Here is a 27,045-nt window from a genome sequence, read left to right as displayed (position 1 = left end):
TCAGCTATGCGGTGTGGACTTGGCCACGCTCAGGGCCTTTTGATATTATCTTGCAAGGGGCCTTGCGGCTGCATCAGCTGCACGAGTCGTGGCAATCTCTGTGCATATCGCCCACAGTAGGCATTGACCGTTGCTTGAAATCATTTCCACAACGCTCTTAAAACGTAATTTAAAAACAGTATTGCTATAAGTTGTGATGAGTCATTCTACTGGCAGCAGTATTTATATAATGTGTGTATGTTGAGCTTCTTTCGCACCGTATGTAGCCAAACGTGCTAATCGGAGGACGGGGGAAGACAACAAACAATATGAGTTTTCCATCGAATAACTCCGAATGTCAACATGTAAAATAAAGTCTGTGTACGCCCAACGAGACCTACTGCTGCAAGTAAAGGAGGTAATAACAAGTGACACCGATAGTTTGCACTGTTTAGCGGCATTCCACATCATTACTAAATGTTCTGATAAACATCCGTGCTTATAAAAGTATCATGATATTTAGTCCTTTTATGAAAGGAATTACATGGTGTTGCAGTTCCAAATATGGATTTACATATTCATATTCTTGATTCTTTCGGTAAAGTCACGTAGAAGGGAAACAATAGAATAAAATTAATATAAAACAATAAAATTGTCACGACGTTTCGACTGCAACACAAGCAATCGTCATCAGGTGTGAAAACCACAGCAAGAAAATTAACGTTAGCACCACGGACAGCGAAACATCGTGAGAATTTTATTGTTTTATATTTTTATTATTTTATTGTTTCCCTTCTACGTGACTTTACCGAAAGAACCAAGAATATGAATTCCTGCAGTTACGAAATCTTTAAATCAATATGGATGTACATGTTATCCTGATGTGAATGTTGACCTGCCTTATATCTTGTGCCGAAAGTCGACAATTGACAGCGTGTACGAAACATTGCGTATGCCTGTGCTGTGCAAATGGCGTTAGCAAACATGGCTAAACATTCTCCATCTTTGCCACGGTATATATCACTGGCTGTGTGGGAACTGCTTCCTTTGTAGGATCTTACAGAAGGTCAGAAAAGCTGGCTTCTTTCTAGGGGCCGTCCATAAATGACGTCACACGATTTTGGACGATTTTTGTCCCCCCCCCCCCCTCGTCACACAGCGTCACAAAAAGTCAGACCCCCCCCCCTCAAATATGACGTCACAAAGCTCTGCCCCCCCCCCCCAAAACCATATTTCCATTTTGAAAATAAAACATGCTTCAAATCGCTTTAAACTATTGTCATTGTAGTGCGTATTTAATGTGGCGCTGCACTCTGATGTTGTAGGAGTGTTGTTATAACAATTAGTGTTGTTATAACAATTCTCTATTTAAAGTTGTGCATTTTGAAGTGACGCAAACACATTTCTCAACCCCCCCCCCCCTCGTCACACATTGTCACAAATGTCTGACCCCCCCCCGCCGCTAGGTGCGTGACGTCATTTATGGACGGCCCCTTACACTCGCACCAATTTTTGAGATCTGCAAAGCGAAATGTTAACGCTCGAGATGGTTTAGTAGAAGACAATGGTTCGAGACGAAACAAACATGCGTGAAATTAAGCCCTTGTCGTCTTAAAATAGCCATAGTTTCCTTTCCGGAAAATAATCCGTAAAAAATTTTGTTCGAAGGAGGAAGCGTCACCACCCATGCTTCTCCCAGGAATTGCTCTCCGATAGCGTTTAGCCGCCGATACTTTTACCACCATGGCCAGACACTAAAAATGAGATTTAATTTTAATCCCAGCATTTCATCTTTACAGCGACAAGGATAAATCAAGGCAGAATTTCGACAGCGCTTGAAGGTAACCACCGTGATGAAGTCGGCTGCCACGTTCCTCTCAATTTACCACTTTGCCTTACTCAGCATCACCAGCTGATGGCTGACTTATTTATGAGAATTGTTGTGGTTAATTAGTCATTGAGGATAGTAACAACAACAACAACAACGAAAACTCAACACACTCGTCAACAAGACTGCGGCCTTAAAATAAAAAAATATATAATCAATGGCCTTTCTTCATCGATAACGGCACGGGTCTGCCTTGCGTGTTGCATGCACAGCCCTCGTGAAAAATTCACAGCCCTTCTGTTCAGGCATGCCTAGTTTGGCATAGAGAGAGAGAGAGACAGGGCCGAAATGGGACAAATGCTAATTGGCGGTGGACACAATCACTCTATAGAACCGTGTAGTTGTATTCGCCACGGGGCTCATGCGAGGGTGATGCGGGTTCCAGGCTTTGCGTTAAAATCTAAATCCGGCTATCCTCACGGCAGCGGCTGTTTTTGGCTGCTGGCCATCGAACACAGACGGCGGTCACTGCCATCGCGCGCTTGCAGATGCGCTTCTGCGGCCGTCTGGAACGCTCTTCTTCCTTCCCATATTCGGAAGCCACTGGAGCGATGCACCTTTCGATCAAGATTTATATTCAGATCGTTGTCCTTCCCCCGCACCTCCAATTAGCACGGTCGGCTACGTACGGTGCGAAATAATTTTATGGTACGCACATGCAACGTTCCTCAGTGCTTACAAAGAGACAACTATAGGTGCCCCTATAACCAGTTATCAAACCCATTGCTGGAGTGCAAAAACATGGGGTGGGAGGATAAAAGATGAACCGCCGCCACTTGAAGTCGAACAGCAAAGCCCTTTTGGAAAATGCAACTTCAAAACCCCGGTGACTGCGCTCGGAAATCCGAAAACGGAGTTCACAAGAAGTCACAAAACACCCTCCTCGTGAAAGACCCAATGGAAGATCGTTCGCGATCTTCCATCTCGTGCGACACAGGGCCACAACCGGGCCGTGCCGCATCCGCGCACAAACACTGGCAGACGTGGACTCTGGATGGTGCACAAACGGAGAATAAAAACCGAAAATGTATTCACGCAGAAACACATGGCGACACGAGCTATAGCGACTCGAGTGCCTTGATTCATAAAAAAAACAAATACGAAGGTGGTGTCGTGACATCCGACGCACTGCTCCGCTAGACTCCTGACGCAACCATCTGGCTCGAACACCTCAGTGTCACATCACGGATGTTGCTCAACATCAGCCATACGAAGAAGAAGGAGTAAATGAAGCTTCCGAGATCTGACGGGTGATTTCGTCTTCGGCGTTTTCTGTGCATCAAGTATAGAACAAATACAAGGCGCTGAACGCTGCTGGTTAAATGATCGGGGGGGGGGGGGGGGCGCCGTTTGATGCAAGTTGGAATCTCCCCCCACCACCCCCCATCCAAACCCCCCCACTAATCCCACATCGAGAGTGAAGAATGAACGCCGTTACTCTAAATCTGATCCGTACTCAACTAGGATTCAAACTTGGGCCCATATTCTGCTTTGACCATTCGCATCATCGCTCACTTTTATTGGCGATGCTGCTGCTGCCGATCGTGCCCCTGCGGCTCAACCATTCGCGGTTGACCGCGAGATTCCTGTAATCATGTGATGCATCGCAACTGCACTGCTCGCGATGATGCTGCTGTCGGGGAAGAACAACACGCGGCGCCGTCTCGTCTGCGTCTGGTCCCCGTTTCATCTCCGTCTCGTCTCCATCTCGTCTCTCCCAAGTGGCCCATCGCGGGTCTCCAGGCCACGCGGTGTTCCCAGCCTCCAGTCAGGAGGCAGTGAGGTTCAGCCACGCAATGATTTTTCGTCCTTGCGACCCCCAATTAATTGACCCCTAACATGTTCTTCCTTTGCATATTCATTTATGTTTTAAATAAACCTTTTAAAAAAGTAGATAATTAAATGGGGGGGGGGGGGGCACAAGACATCTGGACCACGCTGTACTGTGCACTGCGTAATGTTTGACATTCTAACTCTAATTTACCGTCCCAAGTTGTATTTAACACTCGGTAGATATTACTCGTACTCTTCGGTTCTTTCGGTAAAGTCACGTAGTTAGAAATAAAATAAAAAAGTTTCTTTCTAAAATTAAAATGTTTATTTCTACCTACGTGACTTTACCGAAAGAACCAAAGAGTATGGATTCCTGCAGTCACGAAAGCTTCAAATCAAGATTGATATTACTCGCATTTTTGTATTGATTCATGTGTTGGGTTCATGTAGGGTAACATAACACACAAGGAGTGGTTGGGTGTCGTATCACGAACCGTGAACCAGACACCCCCCTCGAGTTTTCCCCATTTGCCTTCTGAGTTTTGCGGATCGCGGCGATTTTCAAGAACGCAACCGCCTGGCCGCGAATTGGCCAAGGGTTTGGTGTTCAGTTCTTGAAAACAACGGAGCGGCTATTAAAGTCTGAGGCTGCGCTCAGGTGTGGTATGGGGCCGTCCATAAATGACGTCACGCGATTTGGGCCGATTTTTGACCCCCCCTCCCCCCCCTCGTCACACGGCGTCACAAAGAGTCAGACCCCCCAAAAATATGACGTCACAAAGCTCTGCCACCCCCCCCCCCCAAAACCATATTTCCATTTTGAAAATAAAACATGCTTCAAATCGCTTTGAACTATTGTCATTGTAGTGCGTTTTTAATATAGCGCTGCACTCTGATGTTGTAGGAGAAACATGTATTAAAAAGGAGGCGTTGGAAAGCTGGAATTTAGCATCAAATTCACTATAAAATATTCAACGTCTAACTAAAACTGCAGATGTTCAGAATATTATATTGAAATTATCTTATAATTATAAAATATTAAAAGTAATTATAACTATAAAAAAAAATACTTGAACCTTTGTAGTAGAACGAAGCAAAATGGAGAGTACAATTATAACAATCACATATTCATTCCACAGAATGAAAAGCCCTGGTAGAATCATTAGAATCAAAATGTTTCATAACAATCATTGAAAAAAATAAAAAATGTATGCTTCTCAATTCTCCCATGGAGAAGCAAACTGCTCCTTCATGGAATAAATAAAAGGTGACCTTAGCAAATTTAAATAATCAAATAGTTAATAATTAAAATTAATCAAAATTAGTGTTATAACAATTATATTGTTTATATGTATTTAAAGTTGCGCATATTTACGTGACGTCACATTTCTCAAACCCCCCCCCCTCCTCTCCCTCGTCACACATCGTCACAAATGTCTGACCCCCCTCCACCCCCTAGGTGTGTGACGTCATTTATGGACTGCCCCTATTAGAGGTCAATCACTATCCGAGACGTGACGAACAACACGGTCCTTAAGACGCCCGCTCAATCATCATGCACGGAGCATTCCCAGCGTTTGGTTGCTCTTGAAGAGATAAACCTCCGATTGGTACAGCTGGCTACGTACGGAACGGTGCAAAAGAAGTTCAACATACATACGAACAGAAGTCCCGAATTTTTTTTTAGGGGCCGTCCATAAATGACGTCACGCGATTTTGAACGATTTTGACCCCCTCCCCTTCGTCACACGGCGTCACAAAAGTCAGACCCCCCCTCAAATATGACGTCACAAAGCTCTGCCCCCCCCCCCCATGCTTCAAATCGCTTTAAACTATTGTCATTGTAGTGCGTATTTAATATGGCGCTGCACTCTGATGTTGTAGGAGAAAACATTTATTAAAAAGTATATTTAATTAAGTAGAACGTGTTGTCTATATTTATTTAAAGTTGCGCATTTTGATGTGACGTCACATTTCTCAACCCCCACCCCCCCTCGTCACATCGTCACAAATGTCTGACCCCTCCCCCCCTAGGTACGTGACGTCATTTATGGACGGCCCCTTACACGTTGAGCTGTATATTCAATCGGATTGCCTGCAGCATAATTAATTTGCTTAATTGAGTGTCATTCGCTATTGGAGGCGGTAGAGTCACATACAGTAGTGATCTTTCATCTTCTTGGTTCTTTCGGTAAAGTCACGTAGAAGGGAAGTAATAAAATAATAAAAATAAAACATAAGTAGTGATCTTGCCTTAACGCTTCTGAGATGGTTGTAAATGCTGTCACAGTTTTGCGTAACCTGCCAGCTGATTTTATGTTCATGTTTAAACGTGTAAAGACCGTTGCACGTAATGAATGCGTATACGGTATAAAAACACGTCGTTAATGTCTTGCCATAGATTCCGGGGCGTACAGGGTGACACAGTGGTAACAAACATGCAGAAGGCCCTCTGGATGGAGTTTGTTTCTATATTCTCTCCTTGTTCTTCAGATGGGTTCCACCAGGTTTGCTGTCATAGCGTTACAATATAAATAAAGTAGAAGCACACACACAATGCATCCGGTGTTGGCCAAACATCCCAGTGCTGAAGAATTAACCTCCCGATTACAAAAATGTGGGTTACAACAGCAGCAGCAGCAACATCGCCGTTGACTGCAAAATATTGGCAGGACCCCGCTTGAAAAGTAGTCTTGAGACTCGGTGAGCCGTTCCTTGGTAAACAATTTGCCGCGATTAAACACGGGATACGAAGGAAATTGCTTGACACATCAGGCTCCCCAAGGAACAAAAACACGAGTTCACATCTCGACTATGGTGATGATAATGATAGAATCACAGTCATGTATATTATCATTATAATCATGTATAACGATCATCAGAATTGTAGTGCAGTTCACCACAGAGGAGAACTCTTTATCCATGGTGATGTGGGCAACCAATTTTGTACATCATTACCCACGGAGTTATCCGTAATTTTACTCTTCTTATCCACGGGGTGAAGAATTACGGAAACCCCACAGGTAATGGGATGAATTTTCAGTGCCGACCCCCCTGTTATCCGTGAAAATATCGCGGGTAATAGGAGTATTTGAAGCACAGCAGGGGGCTTAGACAATGTGCAATGTGCGGCGTTTAAAAAAACACACTGGCATGGAGACACGTAGAGACACAGACACACAGACACATAGACACGGAGACACAGACACACACAGACATGGAGATACACAGACATAACAACCGCCATTCGCCACTAAGTGGCGGTGACGTCACCACGACGCTTGTGCCAGGCTATGTGCACCTTGAGGTCACGTGAAGTGTCGATCGCCCGCTGGCAGGTCACGGAGCAGACCCAGATGGCACAGGTCGACTGACTGAGACGACTGGCTGATGCACCATCTGTGCCCCCTACTGGGCCAACTTGCTGTGCTTTAGCCACCCGGCGCTCCGCTCGTTGTTGTGAGCATAACTCCTTCATCCTCCGTTGTTGTTGGAGGGCGACTGCCTCCAACTGCCCAGTAGCGTCCTTCACGAGCCTCCTCCACAGAGGCTGATCTTGACACCGCTGGTACGAGTCATCGGCAAGTCCACTCAGCTCCACGTCCTCATGTACCACATCACTCCATCTCTCCTCTAGCCCGTGCCGCGCCCGTTTAGCCCCCTCGATCTGGCCGAAAAAAAGCTGTTTAAGCATGCGGTGGCTGGGCATGCGGGCTACATGGCCCAGCCAACGCAGCCTTGCCTGCCGGAGGAGCTCACCAATGAGACTTTGTCCAGATCTTTCAAGGATTTGTGAGGTCCTCACACAATCCAGCCTGGTTAAACCCAGGATGGATCGTAGGCAGGCCAGCCTAAATGGTTCTAACCGGCGAAGATGTTCCATGAGGGGGGACCACGTTTCGCAAGCGTAGAGAAGGGAAGGAATGACTGTGGCCGAGAAGACCTGAAGCTTCGTGCGGAGCGACAGACCAGGTAGCTTCCACACAGCATTACGCAACTGATGAAAAGATAATGCCGCTCGACTGATTCAGAGTGAGACCTCTGCTGTTAAACCGGAGCCGGTCATGAGCACACTGCCCAGGTATGGGAAACTCTCCACTCTCTCCACAACTGCCCCATCACCAATTGGGAGTTGTGGGGGTGAAGTGTCCGATGGTACAAAATACCCAGGTAGGTGCTTAGTTTTGGTGGGGCTGATGGTAAGGTCCCACCTCTTAATGGCAAGCTCCAGGTTCAGGAGCAGCGCCTCCAACTCCTCCTCTGAGAGAGCAGCAATTACCAGATCATAGGCATGCATAACATGGTTGAGCAATAGGGAGCTATCCCTTGACCGCACCCGGGCATCGATCAGCCTCCCATTGTATCTGTACCAGATGGAAATTCCTCCGGTACAGCTATTGAAGGCTTCACGAACTATGTGGTCGAAATAGATGTTAAATAATGTGGGAGCCAGAGGACATCCCTGTCGCACCCCAATGTGTACAGGGAATGGCTCCAACTCCCGGCCACGTAGTTTTACCTGGGCCCGCTAACCATCATGAAGGTTCTTAATGATCATGAGCAGAGGGTCAGGAACTCCGAAAGCACGAAGAACAACCCAGAGCCCAGGCCTACTCATGGTATCATAGGCCTTGACCAGGTCAATAAACCAGAGATGTAGGTCTTGTTGGAATTCCCTACACCTCTGCTGTAGCAGACGGGCAGATAATATGGCATCTGTGCAGGATCGCCCTTTCCTGAAACCGCATTGGGGCTCCGCAAGCCTCTCCTCGGCGTGCCTAGCAAGGCGATATTGAATAATCCTTTCCAGGACCTTTTCCGGCACACTGAGGAGTGAGATGTCCCTGTAGTTGTTACAGTCTGTGCGATCCCCCTTCTTAAAGAGGGGGACCACCAGGGCATCCTTCCAATCCTGCGGAATCCGTCCAGTGGTCCAGACTGTTGTTATGATGTCATGTAGGGCAGTCTGTGCACAAACGCCACCCTCCCACAACATTTCACTTGGGAGATCATCTCTGCCCGGTGCCTTTCCTGGTCTCAGACTCTGGATCGCCTTCAGTACTTCCTCAACAGATGGCACCTCAGCCACATGGGGTGACTTCCTCTTCCAATATTTGAGGCACCGCAGCCTCGGCTGGGTCATCCCCACTTTGTCCCTTGTTGTTTTCCATGCTGAGGGATTTCCCCTCCCCCAGCACCTCACAGAAATGCCCAGCAAATCTGCAAACCTGTTCCTGGGGGTCGGAGATTGAATCACCGTTCTTTCCCCTAATGATGGTAATAGGTGTGGCGCTGCAGGTTACGTTTTTGATGGAATTAAAGAGCGATCTCCTCAGCAACCCGCGACCACCACCCATCCTTGCAGCGCCTCACGGCTCTTCGAACCTCTGAGCGAAGGCTGCGGTAAGCCTCTTCATTCTCTGACGTGGGATGCTGCAGCCGATGAGAGTGGGCCTGTCGCTTTTTCTCAGCCAGCCTGAACACCTCCTCTGTCAGCCAGGGTCTCTGGGGAGGTCTGGACCGCGTACCCAAAGCAGCCATTGCAGCTGCATGAGTCACAGTCCTAAACCTCGCCCATTTCCCCTCGACATCAGGAGGAGTGGGGGACGATGCCAACCCCAGCTGCAAGCGATGATGAAATTCTCGCTTGCAACTTTCATCAGCTAGCTGAAACACACAGACACACAGACACGTGTCTGTGTGTGTCTCCCTGTCTCTGTGTGTTCATGGCTCTGAGTGTGTTCGTGTTTTTGTAGTGTTGTCATGTATGTGTGAGGGTGTTTGTGTCTCTGTGTTTTCGTGTATCTGTGTGTCCCCGTGTCTCTGTGTGTATGTCTCCGTATCTCTGTGCATGTTTGTGTCTCTGCGAGTGTCTGCGTTGTCTCCCTGTCGAAGCAAATGCTGCCCGTGCCATTGCTTTGATCGTGGCCATTTTTCTTTGAAATGCGATTAACCGCAGATATTAGGAGTACATTTCCAAACAACTCCTCTTATTCGCAAAAACATCACAAGCATTAGGAAGCCGCTTTGCTGCGCATTATGGGTACAATCGCAGATCATATGAAGAAATAGGCCCATGGATATAATAGAAGCTTCACAGGCCCTATAGGTGCCGTGCATATTTATCCTATTACCAACGACTTTCTATCATAATAGAAGTCGTGGGTAATAGGCCCGCGGATAAGAGAGGTTCTCCTTTATTTAAAGTTAAGCTAATGTAGATACTTTGCCTACTAAATATAGTTTTTTCGTTACCGGTTCATGGCGAACAGTAACGTTTTGCCCCGGGGAAACCTTTGATCCGATTGTGACGTTTCATGGCTCAAGCGGGTACTGAAACCAGAACGCGTTGCGTGGAGCAATTCGGTCGTCCGTTGCCGTAGCACTCTCGCCTGAATTGTCCCAATCTTGCAAGAAAACTGTGACAGGGTCTTTAAAGTATTTCCCCCCCCCCCCCAGCAGACATCATGCTTTTGCAAATTCCCCGCAGGCGTTTGGCATGCGGTCGCGGCAAAAGTAACAACAAAACAAACGCCGGCACCGTTGTTTGTAGTGAGAGTCTGTGCACCAACTGACCGACGCTAAACGCAATCAGCTATTGCCTTCCTCTCGCGAAACTTGAAGTTCGCGGTCATCCGTCAGTTAAGGGTACTACGGTAGCGAGATGTTAACTACCTCGCCCGGTGTACAGGAGGTCGTCGTGGGTTCGATCCCGACCCTGACGCCTGTTGTATATTTTGAGTTTGCGGTGTCTCTCTCTCTCTCCCTGTGGTCGCGTGGATTTTTTTCTCCCGGTCTTCCGGTTTTCCCCTCCACACTTAGAATCAACAACACGCGTTCAGAGTATTCGACTACTGCCATACATGTCCACGTGGTAGCCAGGGTCGCTTCTGAAAAAGAAGCTACATAGCTCGGTGGGGCTTATACCTGGTAAAATACCGAAAAAAATTTGTTACAAAAAGTTTTCGCTTTTATTAAGGGCACTCCCTCATTTTCTCGCTGTTCGAGGCTGTAATGGTCATGGTGAAGGAGTCGTCCGTGGCGAGCGTGCCCGCATCGCTGGGGACCTCTCCGGGGCTCTTCCCCTCCTGTCGCCCCCGCGGCGACGGCGCGCCATCGGGGCCACTCAGGCAGAGCGCGCGGTAGTCCCCGTAGATGACCACGAGGCGGTAGGCCTGCAGCATCAGCACGAGCACGTTCTTGATGGTGAAGAAGATGAGCATCTGCATTTGGTCGAGGACTCCGAAGTGGATGAGCAGCAGCAGCCGCACCTGCGCGGGACCGCGGGAGACGAGCGGTTAGCGGAGATGGGCAACACGCTTTGAAGCCACCGCAGTGTAATGTCATAACAGGTGCGCACAGTCAGTGCTGGATTATCCGAGGAGCAAAAGTAGCTACATATGTAGTAGCTACTTATGTAGTAGCTACGGGCCCCCGCACTTTCAAGGGCCCCGCGCTAAATGCTTTCAAGCTATCAATTCCGGTTCAGTGATTCTGCACTTGCTCTATTACTATAGTACTATACCGCCTCCAACTTGTATGAACGACTGGGTGTTTAAGGTTAGCGGTTTGTATTATCTGGCTGTATAGCAAATTAAACAATACAATTACTTTACTATGCAAGTAAAAAATGTGTGTTTTAATATTTGTGTTTTTTTTTATTTAGGGCCCTTTAATAACATATGCTACAGGCCCCGCACTAGCTTAATTCGGCACTACGCACGGTACCGATCAATCGTGTGTCCCGTGTAATCCCTCGCCCATTGGTTGCTTTAAAGACACTTTGTAGAATCAGAATCATTATTTAGACCGTTGGAGGAATCCGCTGAGCTGTGAAGCTTTTTTTTCCACGGATGTCCAGCAGGGGCACGGGGAGTCAGCAGCTGAGGTGTTGACCCAGGTCTGTTTCGAGACCAGCTGAGGAAACTGCCCCACCCCCGGCGAAAAAACAGATTTTGTCGCAACCACAGCAGAGATTGCTTGAAGGTAGCGGCATCTTTTTTAAACCAGTGTCCTTGACAGACCATGCGCCTGCCACTCATAACCACTGCTGGCTGGTGGAGGGAGGGCCCCATTATTTATGCGTGGCGCTGACACCACTTTACTCGACTGCGCCGTCGATGATTTATTCAGGTGGAATTTCGGCTTGAACGTTGAACTGTGAGCAGCTCAACGTTCAAGTCCACCCTTGTGCGCATTCACGAGCAGGCATTGTGCGTGTGTGTTGGTTTGTATTATTGGATTGTATTGTCTGTTTGTGTTGTTGGTCTGTGTGTTGGCGTGTGTGTCAGTTTGTTGTTGGCTTGTGTGTTGGTTTGTGTGTTGGCTTGTGTGTTGGCTTGTGTGTTGGTTTGTGTGTTGGTTTGTGTGTTGGCTTGTTGTTGGTTTGTTCGCGTGACATCTATAACCTAATTCATGTGGTGGTAAGAAGTACATTTTTTATGAACTTTCTGCAGAAGAATTGGCCATGTCAGTGGAAAACAATTCAACCCCCTATCAGTGTCTACCTTATTACAGACCAATTCAGACCTTATTGGTCACCCCATGCCCTTATAAATCTCAACGTTCATCCTCCAAAGCCCCATCACAAGGGAGAAACACAAACAAATAGACACTTTTTTTTGCCCATATTAAAACAGTTGTATGCCCTATGGACCTGAAAACTCAATTTCCCTGTTCAAGAATACGGGTAAACCGTATGGGTTGACAGGTATGCAATTTGGTAATTTCTCGGAAAAGCTTTAACAGAAACTGACCTGCAGATCATCTAATGATATGTTTACTCACATTGGCGTAATTACCCTTTTATTTCTGAACCTCCACTTTAAGTGTGACCTCACAATTATACAGCAGCTCAGCAAAAAGTTCCCTTACCACTACACAGCCGATCAAACCTGGCTGCCACATACACGAACATCACTCTCTGAGCATGCACATCAAAGCTGTGGACCAAAACAGACACGGGTGACCAAACCATGCTCCGTAAAACGCGACGCCGTATTCGTTCGGTCTCGGCACGGGGGTAGGCCGAGGACTTCGCACCACGAGGAAGGGCCCATCCTGGATGAAGACGCTGATGACGATGGCCCACAGATCCGTGCTATAGATGCGCACCAGAGTCCTCCACCCGCGGGCCGGTGCTTGCTCTTGCGAGCCCGGCAGCGCCTGGTGAACTGCCGAGCACGCAGGGGGGGGGGGGGGGACACGTGCTGAGTCTGAGCCCCCCAAAGGTCGTGACCTCTTCGTCGGGATGTGCGCTTGCTGGGCCCGTCGGCGCCTCGGCAACTCAAGGAAAGGCCTCACATCACACATCTCACCTGTACGGCTGTCTCTGGTGTAGGCCAATTAGTTTCGAAGGCAATTTTTTTGTTTGCATGTTTGTCCACAAGTACTGTATAATGCAGACTTGATGCCTTGCAAAGGATAGCTATTTGGTGTTTGAATATCTTAACACCTGCTTTATTGCTGGAAAGGGTAAAATCTATGATATTTTTTCATTATGTTGAACTTGTTCCGCACCGTACGGAGCCAACCGTGCCAATAAGAGGTGTGGGGGAAGGACAACAAACTAAACACAAAAAGCAGTTCTAAAGAAATGAGTTTTTAATCTAGATTTAAATGTGCATAGCTACAGTGGCTTCCTAATATTGGAAGGAAGAAGAGCGCTCCAGACGGACGCCGAAGCGCATCTGAAAGCGGGCAATGCGGTTATCGTCTTTGATCGATCGCTCTCAGCCAAGAGCAACCGCTGCGATTATGCTCTTGGCTGCGAGCGATAAGCAAGGTATTGTGGTCATTTGTGGCAAGCACTTTGTGTGTAATGTGTGCAACCATATAATGTATTATAAGGTCGCATTTCAGTCATCCCAAGCGAGTTTTTAGCTTCGAGGACCCCCCCCTGATGGCAGCTGCCCATGTGCGGCGCAAGGTGAATGGCAGCACAGGCCCCCAACAGGGCATTATCCTGCCAGTAGGGGGAAATGTGGGCATTATCCCGCCAGTAGTATGTATGTACGTTGGAGTTCTTTCGCACCGTACGTAGCTTGCTGCGCTAATTGGATGTGTGGGGGACTTATTCGGGTGGGGGGCAATGTTTTCCCAATTAAGTGATTTCTGGGTAATTCTCGCCAATTTGGACCACGACGTTACAATCACACGGCAGCTCAGTGGCACGCGTATGGCCTACTCTTCTTCGAAAAAACAAAACGGGATCTGTAACGTTCACTGTGAATGAGACGGCGCGTATCGGTGGCGAACACCCCCCCCCGTGATATTGGCCAGGGCAGCCGGGTGAGTTTGAACCACAAAAAAATCTGCAACGAGCGGCGAACGCATCACCGCAAGGTCACGTCGTGGTCTAACAAAAGCGCAGCTCTGGGCGGTGGTGGTGATGGCCCATTGGGGAGATCTAAGCGGACGTTGATTCATAAAATCTTTGTGCGATGACAGAAGAGACGCAGACAAACAGAATCAGAAGTCTGTCACCCGAGTAAAGCCCATTGGGCCACAAACTCTTTTTCAAACGTGCGACTTTGCCGGCAGAAGACAGAAGATGAGGGCGCCACGGTGGCCATGAGATGTTAACTACCTCGCCTGGTATACGGGAGGTCGTGGGTTCGATCCCGTGTGGATTTTTCTCCGTGCCCTCCGGGATTTCCCTCCACATTTGGAATCAACATGCGTTTAAAGTATTTGGCTGCTATAAATTTCCACACGATCAGCCACTTCATTGAGCATTTATCTTATTGTTTCCCAAAGTCTTACCTTTTAATTGCATGACTTAAGTGTCGGCTTCGCTGTGTACAGTGCTTTGTGATCCATGATAAAAAAAAGTCCCCTTCATAGATAGAATTACTGTTATAATAGGGTGTACCCTTTCTGGCAATAAAACAGGTGTTAAGATGTTAAAACACCAAACAGAAACCTTTTGCAAGGAATCATGTCTGCATTAACCACGCACACATACTTTTGGTGAACATGCAAACAAAAACATGCTCTGGTAATATATTTATCGTATTTGAAGCTGATTGGTCCACACCAGAGACAGCTTTCTTTAGAGCCTAGTCTCAAACAGTGTTGGACCAGAGGACTCAAAAAGGCGAACAGCGCAAAGACAACGCACATTTAGGGCATTTATAGATCGAGCTGAGCAGCTACATCTTGGGACCTCCCTTGCCAGTATCAAAATATAAAATAGTTTTTACCCTTATTGCCAGAAATGGCAAAACCTATTTTTATATTTTGATACTGACAAGGGAGGTCCCATGGAGAATTACTGTTGTTGTTGTTATTATTATTATTACTCTCCTGACCTGGGCATTATCTCTACGAGCCACCGAGTGAGATGCGTACCTTTGATGACGAGCGGAAACTGTATCAAGCTCCACGTCCAGACTGCCATGATGCAATAGAACAGCGGCCTGTTGCACCTGCAGAGCATCGAGCCACGTGGGTTAATCAAAGAGCCTCTCAGCATTTGTTCTATAATCATCGAACGCGTTGAACTTTTTCTATAATACTGATGGCTTTCAAAGGTCTGCCAGAAAAAGTAGCACACGCACGCACAAAAGTCGAATAGAAAAATATGCCTCACGGCATTTTTTGCATTTCTTGTACAAAAAAATGAGTTTTGTAATTAGAAACAACATTATTCAACTCGTGTAACAATTGCAATTATCTTTGGTACAAAGCATGGTAAAATATATCCTGTAGGGGAAGACGTTGGTTTAAATCTATTAAATAAATCGGCCATCAAAAATGGTTTACATAGAAGTTATTAATGACAACTCAACACATTCGTCAATAACACGGACTTTTTAAAAAGTGTTTAATAGTCGACGTTTCGGGCAATCGTCCTTCATGGCACACAGAGAGGTGCCGTGCCTTGGGACTTGTTTGTGGCTGCGTAGTATAACCATTGCCAGAAATTTCGCCTCTCACAGTGCCGTTAACAAACGCATTGAGTTGTCTAGCTATTTGTGCTGATGCACCACTGTCAACCCAGTATCGCCTACTAATTTATATATAAGAAGCGTCACGTTGGGTGGCCGCCAGTTGTGGGAGAATTGTGTTTGCACTTCAGAGTTGTCAATTGACTCATAAATCACGTAAAACTACGACTGGGAAACGCACACTCGGAAGTCACCGACAGCCCGTCAATGGTAACTGTTTAACTGAGGCTCACATCTCTCTCGAACATCTCTATCGCATCTCTCTCACATATCTCTCAAACATCTCTCACACATATCTCGCTCCTCTTATATCTTTCTCTGAAACGAGCAGCGAAATTAACCTCGTCTTCACTCGTCCTGTTGCCCATCGTTTTGACCCACTGTGCGTGAAGTTGCCAGTTCCATTCCCAGTGCGAAATTCTTACGTGAATTACCAGCACTCAATGCACGTTCGAGAGTACGAGAGATTAAAGCTCCCGTGAGACCATTCACAAGACAATGCCGTTGTGTGCCAATGTCATAGCCAAAAAAAATTGCATTTGAATTACAAAAGATAAATGTTCGTGTACGTGAACGGCTACCCATCGAAAAGATTGTGTGCTATATGATATAAAATACAACATCTCCTCGGGCAGAATACACGAATAAAACTAACATTCAGTTCGTCAGCTTTTTGGGACGCACAGGTTGATGTATTCCAGTGGCGCTTGCTGAAAGAGACGCGGTCACTGAGGAAGGTGGAATAAAGAGCGCTTGAAAGGGACAGAGATGCCGATGCCGAGATGGCTGATGGGAATATATCTGAGAAAAAAATAGAGGTGGGATGAAACAGTTACAGCATTTGCCGGAATTACTGATATCCCTGAGAAGATCAGCGAGGTGACACTTCGATGCTTTGGGCTCGCGTTGAGCATAGAGAAAGAAGATCAAACTAAACAATTTAAATTTCATCAGGTATATAGCTATTTTTCATAAGCGACCTGGCTATCACACATGATAGCTCGACGAATTGGCCTATCACGTGGAAATGTATAGCAGCCAAATACTCTAAAACGCATGTTGATTCTAGATGTGGAGGGAATACAGGAGCTGGAGAAAATCCACGTGATCACGGGGACAGACATGCAAACTCCAAATATACAGCAGGCATCAGGGTAGGGATCGAACCCACGACCTCCTGTATACCTGGCGAGGTAGTTAACATCTCGCCACCGTGGCACCCAGATGAAGTGAGAATGGCTGTATAGATGCCACCGGTACAGGTCAGAAGGGATCGAGGGAGCCCGAGGGTGAGACGAGAGGATGTGGTGGAACGAAATAACGACAAGAGGGGCATAATATAAGCAATGTAAGCACGTGGAGGAATAACATTGTTTATGGAACACAATCTTTGACCTGTCATTACTTGCGAGGTGTTCTGACTGGCTCAACAATTCAATCTCACTGGGCAGCCAGATATTGTGAGTCGGATGCCGTGAGTCCGATGCAGCCACAAGCAATGCGATTGCCAAGACTCAACTAGAGGCAATGCATATGTCAGATCATATCGAAGCCCTTTCGTGAATTATTGCATTCAAATAAATAAGTAGGTAAGACATTTTATACGTAGTATCTCACGACCAACGTTATGATTCTCAAGATCTGAGCTCCCCTTAACAACCTGAGGATTCTGGGTGTAATTTGCAAAACGTCGGTACCCGTGTAAATGTTGTGATATTTCTCTACAACTACAACACAGGTCGTGCTGTTGAAGGGTAATAAATTCGCATGTTCGAATCACGTGACACTTTTATTCATTGGTTGTGTCGGGTGGAGGAGCGTTTACCACACACATTTTTCTTTACTTACACGACCGAATGAAAAGGAGCACAGAAATAAAAATAAAAACACCGTCAGCCCACAATGACCCTTGCAAGCCTTAACAAACCAGTTGTTTCATGTACAGTATCTGCCTATCAACCCCCTTGCCAAATGTCTCCTGCTTGAGAAGTAAACAACTCATTCACATATAGAGGACCGCAGAGCTCGGGCAATTGTTGGCGCCTGCTCACCACGTGGCAGCCTTCCTGCTTCTCTGTGCTTCCTCGCGCCTCTGAGTCGTTCTCTCTCTCTGTGAGAGCGCGCAAACACCACGTGCTTTGATTGAAAACGAATTTCTTTTCGAACTGCTATTTTGCGTCGAGTTTGTTGTCCTTCCCCCCTGCACCTCCGATTAGCACGGTACGATGAATTTTACTCAAAGTCCCGTGTCTGCAGGTCCAGCCGAGGCACGCGGGAACCACGCGGGACGCTGCGCAGAGGCGTCGAAACGCACCTCACTACGGAGTCCTGCATCGTCTCCGTCTTGAACTCCAGGATGTCGCCGGCCGTGCCGATGAACTCGAGGAGCAGCTGCGAGAGCTTCTCGCGGGACACTTCGGTGCCCGTGGGCAGCAACCAGCGCCCGATGATGAGGAGCAGCAGGAGCATCTGGTGGATGCACAGGATCCACGCCTCGTTCGAGTCCAGGAGGTTGTTCACCGTGGACTCCAGTTGCTTCACCTGCGCGGGGAGACGGCACGCAGTCGGTAAGGGAAGAGGGGTGGGGGGAGAAAGGCTGAGACGGCGAAGGAGGCTGAGATTTCTGGCGAAGGTGACCGATGACACCCCTCCCCGTGGGAGAGGCCTCTCACAGTAGGGCACCTCGGTGGCGAGATGTTAACTACCTCGCCGGTACGATCCAAAAACACACAGCGAAGAGATGTTCGGTGCAGTTCGGCAAAGCTATGAAAACATTGAGTAGGCACTGCCTTGGTGTAACATACACATGCAGTATATTACGCATTTTTTAAATATATATAATCACTGAGAAATAAGAATTTAGGTCAATTTATTAATACGCATGGCGATGATTTCCCGTAATACGGTAACTGGGGCCAGGGTTAGTAGATCGCACAGAGATAGGGTCTGCATGATACACCTTCCCGCAGTACAACGAGGAATCAATCCATGGCAGGCAGTACAGCAAGTAGGTAGATATTTATCACATTCAGGTTTCTCCGTGAGTTTGTCTATGGTCACTATACTCTCCTTGAACAAGTAAGCTAACGATACAAACATGCCAATGTAGGCTGGGTTCTCCTGAAACCAAAGTCTTAGGGGCCGTCCATAAATGACGTCACGCGATTTTGGACGATTTTTGACCCCCCCCCCCTAGTCACACGGCGTCACAAAAAGTCAGACCCCCCCTCAAATATGACGTCACAAAGCTCTGCCCCCCCCCCCCAAATGAAACATGCTTCAAATCACTTTAAACTATTGTCATTGTAGTGCGTATTTAATGTGGCGCTGCACTCTGATGTTGTAGGAGAAAACATTTATTAAACAGTCTATTTAATTAAGTAGAACGTGTTGTCTATATTTATTTAAAGTTGCGAATTTTGATGTGACGTCACATTTCTCAACCCCCCCCCCCCACCCCTTCGTCACACATCGTCACAAATGTCTGACTCCCCCCCCCCCCTCAGGTGCGTGACGTCATTTATGGACGGCCCCTTAGGTCTGACAATGGTCTTCCTGTGAAAACAAGAAAATCATTGTTATCACATTCTACGGTGTTGAATGATGACGCTTGCTTGTACGAGGTGAGGTCAATAGGGTAGCGATTGATAATTGGTTTTTTACCCTTCTATCTGGCAACAAAACTGATACCTTTTTTACAAGGAGTCATGTTTACATAGACCACAATACCTGCAGTCATAATGCAAACAAAAAACATAACTCTGATGTGCACTGTCCTTGAAGTTGATTGGTCCACACCCGAGACAGCTTTCCTTAGAGCCTAGTCTCACATGGGTTGGACCAGATGACGCCAAAAGGCGCACAACTCAAAGACAATGCACCATCAGAGTATGAGAGCTCGGGGTAAGCATTTACACCATTGGAACCTCATTTGCCAGTAAAAATATGATAATTGGTTTTTTACCCTTCTATCTGGCAACAAAACTGACACCTTTTTTACAAGGAGTCTGGTTTACATAGACCACAATACCTGCAGTCATAATGCAAACAAAAACATAACTCTGATAATGTGCACTGTCCTTGAAGTTGATTGGTCAAGGACAGTGCCCATTATCAGAGTTATGTTTTTTGTTTGCATTATGACTGCAGGTATTGTGGTCTATGTAAACATGACGCCTTGTAAAAAAAAGTGTCAGTTTTGTTGCCAGATAGAAGGGTAAAAAAAACAATTATCATATTTTTACTGGCAAATGAGGTTCCAAGGGTAGCGATTGTTTATTTAAATGGGCACAACCCTGATGATGACACTGACAAACCAAAACCGAGTCCAGAGTTCGCTCTCATTAAATAAATGCTCATGCACGGTTTGTTTTTAATTGGCAATGGAACTCACGCGGCATTGATTTTTTGACGTATTTCATATTCTATGGTTCTTTCAGAAAGTCAGGTAGATAGAAAAAGAATAACAATAAAATAATACAAATGAAAATAAAGGGATAAAAATAATAAAAGAAAATATTACGTCATCAGGATGACGACCACTTGTGTTGCGATCGAAACGTTGTAATATTTTATTATTTTTATTCACTTTGTTTTCATTTTTATTTTTATTCTTTTATTGTTATTATTTTTCTTCTATCTACGTGACTTTACCGAAAGAACCATAGAATATGAATTCCTGCAGTCACGAAAGTTTTAAGTCAAAATTTATCTACGTATTTGTTACTAATGAGGCAGGGGGCGTACGGTGAGGTTGGGTCATTATTGTTCGACAGCGCTGTACCTGAGAGATAATGTAGCTGGCGTCTCTGCTTTTGCCATGAGGACCACTCCTCCCCCTGCGACCGACATCCTCAGGGGGAAAGAGGGGTGTGGGGAGAGTCGTAGGAGCCTCGGAAACGCTCGAGCCAACCCGCGGCTCTTCTCCGAGATAATCCGAGTCGCTCATTTCGGGCCAGCGGGTCATGGCGACTTGCGTCGCCTCCTCCCCGAAGAGGGCGAACATCTGGGTGGGCGAGTAACCCGCGCTGGCGGTGACCGGGATGGAGGTGGTTTGGCCCCTCGCGAGAGGACGGACGGTCGGCGCCTTGGTGCTCGGAAACAGAAATTCCACGGTGTCCGTTCCCGACGACGCGAAGCCAGATTCCGAGGAAGCAGCAAAGTCTGGAGCTTCCCGAATAAAGAGTCGCGTCTTGCTGGTCACAACGTTTGTGTGAATGTGTTGTGTGTGTCGTGCGTGAAAGGGGAGGGGGGGGGGGGAGTGGTGGAAAAGTGGTTAGCACACACTGCACTGCAATACCAGCAGCCCGCATACAATGATTGACCCTTCGTATCTGGATCTGTATAACTGCAGGGATGACAGCTGTTTATCATCCTCTCTGTGCCCATTAGAACATTTCTCAAGTTTAAAACAACCTGGCCTGCAATAATCAGGCCAATAAAGCTGACTCACTGCTTACAATCGGTTCCAAATATAGAAATCATCACGACTGTCATGGTCGCTGTAAAACTTTTTTTCTTCCTGCCAGATCCGATAAAGGTTGGAGTCAACAACGAACCTCCGAGGTCTGTTGTCACAATATCTCACAATGTCTCAATCATCTCTCACAATGTCTCACAAATTCTCAATTATCTCTCACAATGTCTAAAATGTCTCAACTGTCTGTCATCATGTCTCACGTTGTCAAACCCATCTCTCAACCATTTCTCACAATGTCTCACAATGCCTCGACCATCTCTCATAATGTCTCACAATGTCTCAACCATCTGTCACAATGTATTACAATGTCTTAATCATCTCTCACAATGTCTCACACTGTCTCAACCATCTATCATAATGCCTCACGTCTCACAATGCCTCAATCATCTCTCACAATGTCTCAACAGTCTGTCATAATGTCTCACAAAGTCTCAACCATCTGGTACAATGTCTCAACCATCTCTCGTTATGTATCACAATGCCTCACAATGCCTCAACCATGTCGCTAAGGTATTCCCCTTGGTCACCAACTAACGCCCTTATCGGTAACCTACCCTTCTCCTTTCTACGGACATAACCCACCCATCAAAAAAAAACACCTCTCTTTCTGCCTGATTGCATCGACGGGTGATGTGAATCGTAACTTTACTGATCCATGCCACCAGATGGATGCAGGCAGTAGGCGGGGGACAAAATACGTGAGCTCTTTGAGATTACAACAACCTTCCCGTCTTTTACAACAATAGCCAATAACTTTGAACGATGGTGTCTGTTCATCTTGTGAGTGTTGCCCACACCTCCGATTAGCACGGTTGGTGCGAAACAAGTTCTTCATATGTACACATACATTTAACAGATGGATGGCATGGTTTCCTCACCTTAAATTGCAGAGGTTCCCGGTGCACCGGTAGCTGCGCAGCGGTGGTGGTGATGGTGATCGTGGCATTGGAGCAGGTTTCATTCAGCTTCGTCTCAAAATATCGAACCTCCAGAAGCCAGATGGCAGGCACCACATTGATCAGGTACAGGAGTATTGCCAGAGAGAGCCTGGTAAAGAGATGGACCACAATAACGATTACATAACGGTGCTGACCAAGCCTGGAGATAAGGTTCCGTGATGGTCTTAATGGAGCACCCAGCCACTCAGTCATCAATTATTCAGTTGCTGTATTAGGACCACAATGTAGTCAATACATAATAAATATTGGGACCTGGGTGTTTATAAAAGGGGGTAACAATTTCTGACACTTGGAGAGTGGGGGGGGGCCTTATCCAACCGTGGATTGCTCGTAGCTCAATCCACGCGTTCACTCTTTCTCTCTTTCCCTCCTTCACCGGAACAAACTTCTCGCTCCACATTGAACAGTCACCTTCGCTCACTAGTTTCCGCTCCGCACTCAAAACTCCCTAACTCACGAGGCAGAGTAATGTACTCAAGTTTTAGAAATGGCTAATCCCCAGAAATGAAAAATTTCGCCGTACCTCTTGCGTGACATATGTACAATGGAAATGTCACACGTGCCCTTTGCTCAGTGTCACCTTCATGTACGTATGTATACTGAACTTCTTTCACACAGTACGTCGCCAACAGGGCTAATCGGAAGTGCGGGGGAAGGACAATACACTAAATAGAAAAAAAGCAGTTCTAAAGAGATGAATTTTCAATCAGGATGATTTAAAAGTCCACAGCTCCAGTGGCTTCCTCATATCGGAAGGAAGAGCGTTTCCAGACGGCAGCAGAAGCGCGTCTGCTGAAAGCGTCACGTGATGCGGTGACCGTCTTTGCTTGATGGCCAGCAGCCAAAGGCCACTGCCGTTGTGAGGATGGCCGGAGTTCACGTGTGTGCCCCATACTATTTTAAAAGAGGATGGTTGATTCCACGGGACTGTGGAATTTCCTCAACTGGATCGGAATCAGGAAAAACAGGATAACCATAACCGCACATTTATTTATCAGGGGAATAATTTTATTTGTTTTTACTTATTAATTGTGGCTGTATGTATGTTGGACTTTTTTCGCACTGTACGTAGCCAACCATGATAATCGGAGGTGGCTGCTGGCAATGCTGTTGAAAACTCGTCACTAAATCTACAGCATTACGGGGTTGTCCAGAATAGTAAAACAAAAGTAACAGGTAATCGTGCAGCCCTGCAATAGCTGCTTACGTCACTGCTGACAGAAGAGCATCGGACGAGTGGAGGCCCATACTCTTTCATATTGGCAGCTTATCTCGGAAGAGGTGGTAATAATCCTCACGCTTTACCCCACCAGACACAACGAGACTCAACCCACCAACGGGTTAACTGTGGTGTACCTATAACAATAGGTTTTACCCTTTCTGGCAATAAAGCAGGTATTCATATTTTTTTTTCCCTTCTGCGTGACTTTACCGAAAGAACCAAGAATATGAATCCCTGCAGTCACGAAAGCTTTAAATCGAAAAATAAAGCAGGTGTTAAGATGCTAAAACACCGAACAGAATCCTTGAATGTATGTATGTTGAAAGGATTCTGTTGGGTGTTTTAACATCTTAACACCTGTTTTATTGCCAAAAAGGGTAAAACCTATTGTTATATTTCGACACTGGCAAGAAAGTTCCCATATTGGGGTGTACCAATTGCTGCTGCCTGGTGGACAGAGGATGTGGTGAGGATTTGAAACAAATACTCATACTCTTAGGTTTTTTCGGTAAAGTCACGTAGGTAAAAATAAATAATACAAATAAATAGAAATAAAATAATAAATCACGACGTTTCGGGCGTAACACAAGCGTCCGTCATCAGGTGGGACAACCACAGCCCACTTCAGCAATTGTTTCTTGCTGTGGTTGTCCCACCTGATGACGGACACTTATTTTTTACATACGTGACTTTACCGAAAAAACCTAAGAGTATGAATCCTTGCAGTCACGAAAGCTTCAAATCTAGATTTGAAGAAAGTTGTGTTTCGACTGTCAAGCTGGGAGATGGACTCGATACGGCGACCTCTGGATTGCAAGTCCAGTGCCGCCACTAACCGCTCCACCGGGGCAGCGTCGAGAGATGTTAACTACCTCGCCTGGTATACAGGATGTCGTGAGTTCGATCCCGACCCTGACGCCCGCTGTATATTTGAAGTTTGCGTGTTCTACCCGTGGTCGCGTGGATTTTTCTCCTGGTCCTCCCGCTTTTTCCCTCCACGTGTAAAAAAAACCGCGCATTTAGACTTTAGAGTATTTGGCTGCTATAAATGTCCCCTTCGTTGAGCGGTCATTTGTGGCCAAGGTCGCTTCTGAAAAGAGCTGTACAGCTCAGTGGGCCTTACCTGGTAAAATAAAAATAGTATCAGCGTCTTCTTGGTTCTTTCGGTAAAGTCACGTAGAAGGGAAATAATAAAATAAAAATAATAAAGCATAATAAAAAAATATATATTTTTATTATTTTATTAATAAAATATGTTTTATTTTTATTATTTTATTATTTCCCTTCTACGTGACTTTACCGAAAGAACCAAGAAGATGAATCCCTGCAGTCACGAAAGCTTTTAAGTGTCAGCGTCCATCATTGCAAGACCTGAAGTGACGCTGGTGGCCACCGGTAGCCTCCAGTGCGGCCTCTGACGTGCAGCCCCCAGACAATAAACAAATCGTGAGAAAAAAAACCTTACAGGCGGTGTGGCGGCACTCACACTGATGATGCCTCATCGGCGAAAGTGTCCCCCCTCGGCCCGTCCGCCCCCGGCCCCTTCTGAAAACGAGTGAAGAAACACGGCTGCGAGGAGCATCGAGTGACGGACAGCCCAGACCTACCACTTGTAGTCCTTGCCCTTGCGTAGCACCAGCGTCACGATCAACTCGAGTGGCAGCAGCAGCACGAGGAGCAGCAGCAGCCAGTAGAGGCGGTGCTGCGTGTGCACCGCGACCCTCCAGACGCACGCCAGCGCATGCACCGCGAACACCAGGCGCGGCACGATGGCCCTCAGCATGACCCACAGCGTCATTGCCCTCAACGGGTCCCTTCTCCGGCCGCAGTGTCCGGTCCGGCGTGTCTCCACGGCGTCGCTGCTGCTGAGACGTCTTCTGACTCTGGCCTCGTCGAAGTCGAAGCCCCCTTCTGCACAGATGAGTGGGCGAACTCTCGTCGACGAGGCAGTGAGGGAGGTAACAAATCGGTCACTGTTGTACGGAGTCCCAGAGCTCTGTGCGGGCGGTTATTCACTGCCAAGTCTGACTCTGACCACAAAGTGTGCCTCTCATAACGGGGCCTGACCCACCCATCCACTCCTCCTCTTCCTCCGCCGCCTCCTCCTCCCATGACTGTGAAACCGCTTTAATTTCCTTCCTGCCAACCCGTGTATTTTTTTCGGTAGAACGTTAACATTTTTAAAAAATCATCTTTAAATTGTTCATGAGCCTCATTAGATGCTGCCGTCAATATACATACATTTTTTTGGGCAGCTGCGAAAGCTAGTAATGGTTGGTTGGAATATTACTTAAGTGGCAAATTCTAAAGCTCTGTTTGGTTGAAATTTCATCAATGCCAAGTAATTCCCAGAGGCCTGGCCAGAGAGTCAGCCGAGTCAGCACGAATGGAACTGACATCATCCTGCCGAGTGCACGTCCTTGTTGCACTCGTGTAGCGGCCATAATTTTCCAAATTTTAAAGTCATGATTAGTAAACAATTTGATATGTCAGCATTGAGACATCGTTTATTGACTCTATATGTTTACTATAGCTTCATGTAGTTTCGCGACCAATATTATCCATGATAGAGTTTTTTTGGGGTGAGATCGCGTAAATATAAATGTGTCGTTAAATCCGCCACAACCCTACGCAGCCATTAAGTAAGGTTTGTCGCGTAAATAAAACGTGCCAATTAGTGATTAGTTCAGCACACCGGTGTATTGGAGAGTAAACCTACAATATAAACTAGTAATTAATTCGCGTGTTTTCTTTATGTGACAGACCTTACAAATTGGCTGTGTCGAGTGGTGGCAGGTTTAACGACACATTGATATTGAGTGCGATCCAACCCAAAAAACCCTCCATTATGGATGCTTAATTTAGTTTCTTTAAAATGTTATAATTTAACACAATTAATTCAAAATTTTCAGGAAACGTCAATGTGTCTCCCTTACCAAGCAAGCAACGGGAGGTTCCTAATCACATTGGTGTCCCTGAACCAGTGGAGTCAGTTCCATATTCCTCTGGCAGGCACCCAGCGTGGGAATATCAATCGTTTTAATGGCAACCATATGTGAAATAACGTGAGTTCACTCATCCATTCACCCTCGTGCCTTCTCACGGATGTTTGCTGAACGTTTTGCAGTTGAGAGCAATTACAGAAATTGTACAATCTAGATTTGAAGTTTTCGTGACTGCAGGGATCCATACTCTTTGGTTCTTTCGGTAAAGTCACGTAGGTAGAAAAATAAAATAAAAATGTTTATTCCTAACTACATAAAACTTTTATTTTATTTTATATCTACGTAACTTTTATTTTATATCTACGTGACTTTACCGAAAGAACCGAAGAGTATAGAAAGTGTACAATTGCTGGCAGCCAGCATATATGACGTTACAGTTTTGCTATGTTTAAAACCAAATCATGAGTCAAAATATCAGGTGTCTCTTTACTAAAACGAACAAAGTGAAGGCGTTGATCTCTTTTCTAGGCATGGGCCAGCGGTGGACATTCCACATTATTATGGCACGACCAGTCTAACCATATGACGACAATTGTCTTTCCAAAAATGGTACTCATTTTATCAACCCTGATAGGCTGAGTGAACAACTTACTCAGAATAGTCCACTTCAATAATAATTATCATCGCCATCATCATAAGCCAGTGTCTAACCACGGCTAGATGAAGCCCCCCCCCCCTTTTCGGCGTCACCATCTGTCACAGTCCAGTGCTGCTCTCATCCATCTCACTCCTGCACGTGAACTGTCACTCCATCTCACTGGGGTCGTCACCGGGGGATTGCCTTTGCTC

General features: G+C 46.4%; 1 protein-coding gene across 1 annotated transcript; it reads right to left on the bottom strand.

Annotated features, from left to right (window-relative positions):
- Window positions 1–5,518: 5,518 nt before the first annotated feature.
- On the bottom strand, window positions 5,519–25,292 carry TMEM26 (transmembrane protein 26). The gene is made up of 7 exons (XM_078593248.1): window positions 24,859–25,292; window positions 21,949–22,117; window positions 20,375–20,782; window positions 17,906–18,132; window positions 14,993–15,069; window positions 12,683–12,813; window positions 5,519–10,911 (listed from the first exon to the last, which is right to left on the bottom strand). Exons 1-7 carry the CDS (start codon window positions 25,047–25,049, stop codon window positions 10,615–10,617), a joined length of 1,500 nt encoding a protein of 499 aa, XP_078449374.1. The 5' UTR covers window positions 25,050–25,292; the 3' UTR covers window positions 5,519–10,614.
- Window positions 25,293–27,045: the final 1,753 nt, after the last annotated feature.

This window comes from Lampetra planeri, chromosome 4 (genome assembly GCF_965212315.1).
Source record: "Lampetra planeri chromosome 4, kcLamPlan1.2.h2, whole genome shotgun sequence".
Classification (NCBI taxonomy): Eukaryota; Metazoa; Chordata; class Hyperoartia; order Petromyzontiformes; family Petromyzontidae; genus Lampetra; species Lampetra planeri.
Note: the sequence above shows the minus strand (reverse complement) of the source record. Positions and strands in the feature narration are given on the sequence as shown.